This window comes from Rhipicephalus microplus, unplaced genomic scaffold, assembly GCF_043290135.1.
Source record: "Rhipicephalus microplus isolate Deutch F79 unplaced genomic scaffold, USDA_Rmic scaffold_132, whole genome shotgun sequence".
Classification (NCBI taxonomy): Eukaryota; Metazoa; Arthropoda; class Arachnida; order Ixodida; family Ixodidae; genus Rhipicephalus; species Rhipicephalus microplus.
In genome coordinates, this window is record NW_027464704.1 from 487136 (window position 1) to 497500 (window position 10365).

General features: G+C 43.0%; 1 protein-coding gene across 2 annotated transcripts in view; it reads left to right on the forward strand.

Moving 5' to 3' along the window:
• Window positions 1-6337: 6337 nt before the first annotated feature.
• Window positions 6338-10365, forward strand: part of LOC142790839 (uncharacterized) — a 26587-nt gene continuing 22559 nt past the window's right edge. For both annotated transcript variants that reach the window (XM_075885366.1, XM_075885367.1), the window contains exon 1: window positions 6338-6657. In XM_075885366.1, the coding sequence (XP_075741481.1) occupies window positions 6573-6657 (85 nt within the window). In that variant the 5' untranslated portion in view covers window positions 6338-6572. The remainder of the gene's footprint in view (window positions 6658-10365) is intronic.

Sequence of the window (10365 nt, forward strand, 5' to 3'; positions counted from 1 at the left end):
AATTTGTCAAAGTTGGAGACGACATGTCAAGCTGAAGAATATGCCAGACAGACATGAGCTGAAATTCGGGCCACGAAGATGGATGATGAAGTGGTTTGCTGTGGGACATATGAAAGCTGTTTCCTACGGCAGCCCCGTCTTTGTGAAGGCATAATGCCTTGAATGAAAAATGCTTTGTTGCTACGTGAAGAAAGCGCATCTACTTTCATATATATATATATATATATATATATATATATATATATATATATATATATATTCAGTGGGAAAGTTCAGTGGGTCTGGTACGTATAAAAAAGACGCTGGTACACGTACGAGAAAGCAAGCAGTTCCTTTATAGATTTACATTTCGGCTGTGGCACGGCCTTTGACAATCTCTGACGAAGGCCGTGCCACGGCCGAAACGTAAATCTATAAAGGAGCTGCTTGCTTTCTCATACGTGTACCAGCATCCAGCTTCTTTTCTTATATATATATATATATATATATATATATATATATATATATATATATATATATATATATATATATATATATATGTATATGCAGAAAAGGAAGTGTATGCTTAAAGGGACACTAAAGGCAACTATTAAGTCGACATTGATTGTTGAAATAGTGGTCCAGAAACCTCGTCGTGTTACTTTTGTACTAAGGAAGGGTTTATTTTGAAATGAAGTTACGTTTAATGGTCCACATCAGGTTAGAGAACTTTAAATTTCCCGCCTCATAAAGCGTATCGGCTAACGTCACTGTTGCCGAGCACAACGTTGCCCGGCTTTACTGCGCGGTCGCAGATATTAGTAGCAGCAGAACGAAAGTAGCGGGAGCTACAGCAGCAACCACGGCCATTTATCAATTTCCTGCCATTGGCTCCGAAATGACAGTCGTGTTTTGGTTTAACTGGGCACCGCTGGATAGCAATACTTGTCCAGTTTAACAACGCGAAAATTGAATTTTCGAACCACTCGCACCACTCCCCATAGTAACGTCCGGTGGTTGTTTTTTCCATGAATTAAACAGAAACAAACAAGCAGGACTTTATCGCGTCTCTTGATGCACAGAAGGTTCTTTATTTAGTGCAGCTGTATCGATTACTCCTGATTAATTGTAGTGGGTTTATCTGACGCCATCAGGATCATTCTTAGAATTTTCTGCTGGGGTGGGCGCATGTGAATTTACCTTAATTTTTTGGTAACTAGAGCACTGCTGTTCATAATATTGTCGTTTTAGATGTTGTCATACATTGAACTTTCACTCTCACGCAAATTGTCTTTTTTTTACTTTAGTGTCCCTTTAAGAGCTCGTTTTTTTTATTGTTAGACACAGTATCAATAAGATCTAACAGACAATAATTGAAGGAAAGTATAGGAAGTTGTTAGACCTAATTGTAATGTAAATGTGAAGAAAGAAAAATGGACGGAAAAGATAATTCGCCATAGGCAGGAACCATGCCCACGGCCTCAGAATAATGCGTTCGATGCTCTACCAACTGAGATACCACGGCGGCTATCTTCCCAGCCACTTTTTTGGGTATATATGTGAATTCAAACGTGGAAGTGTCAGTCAGCACCACCTGTAGCGTTGAAGGCGAGTGTGGCACACTCTTTATGAGCCTGTTTGGCGTCACGTAGCATGTTAAGTTATTGCGAGCTGGCAGCTGGCCAATAGCCCTCGTATGCTACCGCGTTATTCGAAGGTCGCAAGTGCGGTTCCTGCCCACGGCAAGCCATCTTGTGATCCACTTTTCTTTCACCATATTTACATTACAATCGGGTTTTCCCGATATCTTCAATACTCATTCACTTTGTGGGTATGGCGTGACATTTTGATAGGCTTGCGTTAGCAACTCATTGCACTGATGGTATAAGCTTCGAACCATTAGACTCACGAGGCTGGGAGGAATGAGGATAGTACTAATATTTGGGTTGTATTCCCCAAAACTAGGATATTATGGTGAAGACCACCGTTCTATAGGGCTCCAGAAATTCTGACCATCAGCTGTTCTTCAAGCTCCACTATTTCGCCTCCATCGAAATACGACCGCCACGGCGGGAATGGAATCTACAGACTTCAGATCAGCAGCCGAGTGCCGCAACCACTACAACTCCGTGGCGTACAGGGATAAGTGCTGCCTTTCTCTCCCTCACATTCATTGCGGTCATATCATCTGCCGAGAAGTGCCGCTTGCAGAAAAAAAGAGGGACGCGTATTTTACGATATATTGCCGTTTTAATGGGCGTATTCTTGGGGACAAGAAATAAAATAAGTTTTTCACATATAGACCCTTTCAAGGGTTACGAACACAGCCCCTTGATGACTTCCGGTTTTGTTCACCGATGTGCTTTAACAGCATTGGCGGATCACAAGAGCTTTAGAAAATAGCCCGCTGATTTTCTACAGTTTCTTTCCCTTATTGGGCAAAATATATTCAAATAAATGTTCTTTTGAGCTACATGAAAATTACGAAACGTTCCTCCGTACTTTACGCACGCTTCTTTTATGTGAAAAACGAAAGCAACAGTCTTCTTGCGCTCGAAAAAAAAATTGAAAACGTGCTTTTAGTTTTGACGTTAGGAGAGAGAGAGAGAATAAAGTTAGGGAAAGGCAGGGAAGTTAACCAGAAATCGGAGCATCCGATTTGGTACCCTGCACTAAGGGAGATGCTAAATGAGGTCACCGGAAGTTTTTTTGGGCAAAACGCGTGTGACCTTAAAACCGTCTATAAAATGACACTAAAAAAAATGGCCGTGAGTCGGCATGCTTGGCTGCATATGTAGTCGAAAGACGACAGTGTTTTGTTCGGCCGGCCTTCTTCTGTGCATAGCGTCGCATTTTCAGCGCAGCGTAAGAAACACTACGGTGTTTAGAAATACTTATCTATGTATTTTCTAGTAAACAAACATATCACCTAATACTTACTTATGTTGCGCCTCAGATATGCGTAATAGGTTCTTTTTGATCGACTATGTTTACAAATATGAACGCAGCCGCCAGTTCTAGATGGCCGGGCAGTCAGTAAGTGCTTACACACACACACACACACACACACACACACACACACACACACACACACACACACACACACACACACACACACACACACACACACACACACACACACACACACACACACACACACACACACACACACACACACACACACACACATGCCCCGCCACGGTGGTCCAGTGGCTAAGGTACTCGGCTGCTGACCCGCAGGACGCGGGATCAAATCCCAGCTGTGGCGACTGCATTTTCGGTGGAGGCGGGAATGTTGTAGGCCCGTGTACTCAGATTTGCGTGCACGTTAAAGAACCCCAGGTGGTCGAAATTTCTGGAGCCCTCCACTACGGCGTCTCTCATAATCATGTAGTGGTTTTGGGACGTTAAACCCAACAAATCAACACACACACGCGCACACACACGTACACGTACACGTACACACAGGCACACACACACGCACACAGAGACCACCCAAGAAAGACTACCATATTTAAAGAAGACTACCATATTTATTTAACAATTGACCACATTCATACTATCAGTCAGGTAATAGAGAAATGCTCACAGTATAACCAACCACTATACATAGCCTTCATAGATTACGAGAAGGCGTTTGATTCAGTAGAAATATCAGCCGTCATGCAGACACTGCAAAATCAGGGCGTAGATGAAGTATATATGAACATTCCGGAAGAAATCTACAGGGGATCAACTGCTACCATAGTGCTTCATAAAGAAAGCAACAGAATACCAATCAAGAAGGGTGTAAGGCAGGGGGACACAATCTCCCCGATGCTATTTACCGCGTGCTTACAGGAGGTTTTCAGAAGCCTAGAATGGGAACAGTTAGGGATAAGAGTTAATGGAGAATACCTTAGTAACCTGCGCTTCGCCGATGACATTGCATTGCTGAGTAACTCAGGGGACGAATTGCAACTCATGATTACGGAGTTAGACAAGCAGAGCAGAAAGGTGGGTCTTAAAATTAATCTGCAGAAAACGAAAGTAATGTACAACAACCTCAGAAAGAAGCAGCGCTTCGAGATAGGTAATAGTGCACTTGAAATTGTAAAAGACTATGTCTACTTAGGGCAGGTAATAACCGCAGAGCCTAACAACGAGATTGAAGTAACTAGAAGAATAAGAATGGGGTGGAGTACATTCGGCAAGCACTCTCAAATTATGACAGGTAGATTGCCACTATCCCTCAAGAGGAAGGCATATAACAGCTGTATCTTGCCGGTACTTAGCTACGGAGCAGAAACCTGGAGACTTACAAAGAGGGTTCAGCTTAAATTGAGGACGACGCAGCGAGCAATGGAAAGAAAAATGGTAGGTGTAAACTTAAGAGACAAGAAGAGAGCAGAGTGGATTAGGGGACAAGCGGGGGTTAAGGATATCATAGTTGAAATAAAGAAGAGGAAATGGACATGGGCCGGGCATGTAGCGCGTAGACAGGATAACCGCTGGTCATTAAGGGTAGCTAACTGGATTCCCAGAGAAGGGAAGCGGGTTAGGGGGAGACAGAAGGTTAGGTGGGCAGATGAGATTAAGAAGTTTGCGGGTATAAATTGGCAGCAGGAAGCACAGAACCGGGTTAATTGGCGGAACATGGGAGAGGCCTTTGTCCTGCAGTGGACGTAGTCAGGCTGATGATGATGATGTTGATGATGATGATGATGATTTAAAGAAGAGTGAACGACAGATAGAAATACGTCATAGTTGAAGAAATCGAGCTCATCACGACCAACTAGGTAGCCTGCTGCACCGACATTACTGCACATGGTATGGCATCCATGGCGTATCGGACCGATCGTTTTTGTATGGTAAACCTTAGGACGGATTGGAACCATGTTTTTAAAAATGCTCATGCAAGACGGCCCGAAAAAAAAAAGGCATGACTCTAACAATCTGACTTGTCTTCATAGATAAATTGATTCAATTACGGAGGTTTACCGTACGAAAACGACAAATGATGTTACTATGAGTAACTCCGTATAGTGAGCGATCTGTGTTAATTTGGCTCACTGGGATTGCTTAACGCGCACCTATATATGAGAGCATGGGTGTTTCCTCATCAAAATATGGCCTATGCAGTCGAGAATCGAACCCGCCGCCATGAGCATAGCAGTGCAGCACTTGCTAATCTGCCACAGGAGGTGGTGCGAGGTCTGGAAGTTCGAGATGGCACCGTGCAATATTTTGCTGGCAGGGAATAACAAGTTGTCGGCGCTGAATGTTTCGCGAGGCGCCGGAGCTGCCACTGAGCCCCAGAGCACTCACCCCTTGTGTTATATTTAAAGCAAGTTCTTCGTATACTGAACAATGACAAAACACTTAGTTCAGTTGAATATAGAAGTGACCTAGAAGCTGATGCAAGAGATAGACAATGATTATAGATGCGTCTTGCCGGCTATCGCTGCTACTCATAGACGATATGTCCGATTGCACTATCCACTTATTGAATACTGTATTTGTGGTGAAGTTTGTTCCAAGTGGCATACGAGATACCATGGCGGGCAGCAGTCAGTGTGAGCAGTGGACTAAAGAAAACAAAATTTCGTAGAGGCATAGCTAGTGAAGATGGTGAAACGACTGTGATACCCTGCGCCAGACAGAATGAGACTATTGCATAATAAATAGAACAGCTTGGTCGTATAATATAATATTTATCAACGGCAAAGGTTAAAAGTGTCACGTTAAATGCCGGTAAGATGAGAGCACAGCAACCGTGGAAGGATTGTCTCAAGATTTGCATTAAGGCAGATGAGTGCTTGCTAGCAAAAAAAAAAAAAAATAGAAACATTGTCAAGCGCCCTGTGAGAACAATGCCTCTATATGTGACCAGCGGCAAAAACACACCTGTGATTCTCAGAACTTGCATTATAAAAAGATCTTCCGATGATTGTTTAGAAAAATATTTTGAGCTCTTGTACGGCGGTAAGCGTTCGGAAAGAGTCTCTGCCTTTGCGTCAGAACCACAGAATACTAAAGCAAGACAATAAAGTTTCCCTAAGATGCTTTATGACGTATGTACCACATGGGCTGTTACGTAATATGAGTAATCTACTGACAAAGATTATGAGCTTTCTGTTTTTCAGAAGAATCAAACTATATGTTATGAGTAAGTGTGTTTCGGGAAAATAAACTTTCTGTCAAACTAACTAAAAACAATAAGTATTGAGAATACAACCACTGGAAAGAAAGATGTGTGTGCAGAATATTACAATATTTGCGAATTTGGCGCCAGATTGCTTCTGGAAATGCTGACTTTTTATGTACGGAGGAATTCAATGTTTTAATACCGACTTTCTTCTTTGGCATGAGCTATCACTTGACTGTTTTAATACGCTGCTCTGCGTTGGAATTGTGAAGAGCTAGCGCTTTGCTGTCGGGCTAATGTTATCCAACATTACCCACACAACCTACACTGCTTTCATTGTCTGCTGCGAAACACTTGTGGACCAGCGCTTTCAGACAAAGCGGTGGTCACGTTGCATGAATTAGCCCAGTCTTAAGACGATCGCTTGGCGATTAGATCGAAAACATTTTCTTAGAAGTAAGAGGTAATGAGACCTGTTGTTGTCATCATCCTAGTGATTGCTCTCACTATTCAGCTTTTCGAAGAGGCCCTCTCTAAAATATCGAGACCAAGTAAGTCGACACTGCAATGTTTTTTTTTCTGTTATAATTTTCCTAAGCGTGCACGTTATCACTGTCATAAAACTGCAGATAACAGCAGGATTTGATAAAAGTGCCTTAGTTCTCAAGAGCGTGCGACAGCAACTTTTACAAAAATTTGTAACGCAGCTCGCTATCTTGTCAGCAAGCCTTGTTTATTCGCGGTATTCACAACGCTTCTCGGTTGTCAGATTAGTGTTCCTATTGAGGTGTTTGCCACTATCTTGTGCCCGTACCTTATCAGAGACAAGATCATAGACAAAGGTCTATTTTTTAATTGCGTTTATATCATGTCAATTTGTTATATGAACCTGAATTAGAGGTCAAGATCCTTTATAGTATTTTTATAGTGGCTATATGAAGTCTTATTTTTGACTTTTGTGCATAAATTCCTATAAGTGACAGTGAATACCAGTGATGAAAAATAAACAGGGGTTGTGTGTAAACAGGGGTAGGGTCGATGCAATGTTTCGACGAGCGGACTTGTCTTCCTCAAGGCTAGAACAGAATTTAGCCTTGAGGAAGACAAGCCCACTTGTCTAAACGTCGTCTCGACACAACCCCTGCTTACAGATTTCTTCTTCGCAAGCTACCTCCCATCTTCTCCTTCCTACCATTTTATAAATGTCTATAAATATTCAGAATTGGTGCCGATAAGAACACTATTTAACCTCAAATTTTGCTATTTAATCTCAAATGACAAGTGTAGTCGTTGAAAATTTCCAACACCAAGATGGGTGAATGACAAAGAAAGGAAATAACGTGAACAAGGCAGTATTAACACGCTCTAAATATTGCGTTGTCAAGCGTTGATTGATTGATTGATATGTGGGGTTTAACGTCCCAAAACCCCTATATGATTATGAGAGACGCCGTAGTGGAGGGCTCCGGAAATTTCGACCACCTGGGGTTCTTTAACGTGCACCCAAATCTGAGCACACGGGCCTACAATATTTCCGCCTCCATCGGAAATGCAGCCGCCGCAGCCGGGATTTGAACCCGCAACCTGCGGGTCAGCAGCCGAGTACCTTAGCCACTAGACCACCACGGCGGGGCGCGTTGTCAAGGGTATTCTGAAGTAGTTCTTCAGAAGATAGTGGTGCTCTCTGTGAACTCTTCTAGCCTATACGCAATGATTGCTATTCAAGAGGCTAGGGCCAGACAATACTGCATGACCGCGAAGGACTCTAAGAAAAATTCCGGAAATGACCATCGTGGTTATGACCATTTTAATTATCTAGATGGAAGCCCTTACAAAGATCCATAGGGATCACTCAGCTCTGCCAGAAGCACTTTTTGTTCGACTGATAGTTTGATCATAAAGTAATTTATTTTAAAGTTATTGCGTTCGCTTATGGTGCCTTACTGTGTTATTTTGGGGCTCCTAATAATAATACACGGGCGTTTAGGTGCCATAATTACGACATGATTATCAGGGATGCCGTAATGGAGGGATCCGAAGCTTTCGACCACCTGGTGTTCTTTAAGGTGCACTGATATCCCACGGTACACGGGGCCTGTACCATTTCGCCTCTATTGATATACGACCACGCAGCCAGGATAGAACTCGACCGAGCACCGCTGTTTCACAGAGGCCGACGCCCCACAGAAGAAGGTTTGGTAGTCCAACACGGCACGGTGTTTTAGGGGCTAAGTTCCTTAGGGTGTGGGTCTTTCCCTCTTCCATTTATATGTAGTGTGTAGCCACTTCTAGTTAGTTTTAAGAATTGCTCATTAGACGATGCTGTGTGTATACGTCTTTGGAAGTAATATCACTAGATAACATTAGTAGTTTTCGTATAGTTAATGAATACAGAGAGTAGGTGGCGCTGTTATAATACGATATGTGGCCCAGGTGGATACGATAGATGGCCCAGGTGGCGCTGGCACATGGATGAATGGATGAATATGGCTGTACCCTTTAGATCGGGCGTTGGCTACCGCCACCAAGCCGTAATACTTAATGAACCAAAAAATATATTTATTTTTTTCCTTAAAAGTGAGTTTGAGGATTCGTACTTTGCAGTGAAGAGTTTAATTTTCACTCGTGCCTTGACTTTAGCCACTAATCAGATAACCTCCTTCTAGTTAAGTCTACCCGCTTAAAGTCTATTTTGCCCTCCCGGTCCCTAAACCCCAGTGCTTTGAAAAACTCTGCGCCATCATCCTGAACTATAGGGTGAAGCCCTTTACAGAACATTATCAAGTGTTCGGCAGTTTCTTCTTCCTCTCCACACGCGCTGCATTCTGTGTCTACCCCTTCGTATTTGGCCCGATATGTCTTGGTTCGCAGTACTCCCGTCCTGGTCTCAAACAGTAGAGAACTACCCCGAGTATTATCATAGATCCTTTCCTTGGCAATTTCCTGCTTAAACGTTCAATAGATCTCTAGTGCGGACTTCTTAATCATGCCCATTCTCCACATGTCAGTCTCCGTTTCCTTCACTTTCTTCTTAACCGATATTTTTTTTTTTTGGTTTGGCCCCCTGCTGTTTTCTAAGTATTTACCACTCAACTTCCTGGTTTGCTTCCTCCATTTTGTATCGACATTCTTCATGTACAAGTAGCTGAAAACCTTCCTAGCCCAACGCTCCTCCCCCATTTATCTCAATCGCTTCTCAAATTTTATCTTGCTGCTAGCTTCCCTGCCCTCAAATGATGTCCATCCCATATCACCTTGTACTCCCTGATTTGGTGTATTCCCGTGAGCTCCTAAAGCAAGCCTACCTATTCCACGTTGCTTAATTTCTAATCTTGCTTGAACTTCTGATCTCATGCACAAGACCGCATTGCCGAACGTCAGCCCAGGAACCATGACCCCTATCCATATTCCTCTCACAACATCATACCTATTGTAATTCCACAGTGCCCTATTTTTCATGACTGCTGCATTCCTGTTACCTTTAGTCGTCATGTATATTTCGTGTTCCCTCAGATACTCGGTCCCATCGCTTATCCATACGCCCAGATATTTGTATTTATCTGTTATCTCTAGCGTGACCTCCTGTATTCTAAGCTCACTACCTTCGTTCTCATTGAAAACCATGACTGCTGATTTTTCCTTACTGAATCTAAAATCTAACCTATCTCCCTCATTACCGCAGATGTCCATCAATCTCTGCAAATCTTCCTTGTTGTTGGCCATTAGCACTATATCATCTGCGTACATTAATGCTGGTAATGCCTGATCAATAAGTTTTCCTTGTTTGACTAAAGAGAGGTTGAAGCCAAGTCCACTTCCCTCTAATTTTGCCTCTAATACTTGTAGGTACATCATGAAAAATAAGGGTGACAGGGGGCACCCCTGCCTAAGCCCCCGTTTTACCTCTGCAGGCTTGGATACCTGTTTTCCCCACTTTATAACTACCTTGTTACCTTTATAGATACCCTTTAAAAGATTTGTGACTACATGTTCCACGCCTAGTGTGTCCAGTATTCGCCACAATTCCTCTTGAACCACGCTATCGTACGCTCCCTTGATATCCGAAAATGCTAGCCACAGGGGCCTGTGTTCCTTTTCTGCTATTTCGATGCACTGCGTCAGTGAGGACAGATTGTCTTCCAACCTCCTCTGTTTCCCGAAACCCATTCTGCAGTTCCCCCAGCACCCCCTCATCCTCTATCCATGCCTGCAGTCTTTCCTTTATAATCAGCATCGCCAGCCTGTAGACCACTGATGTC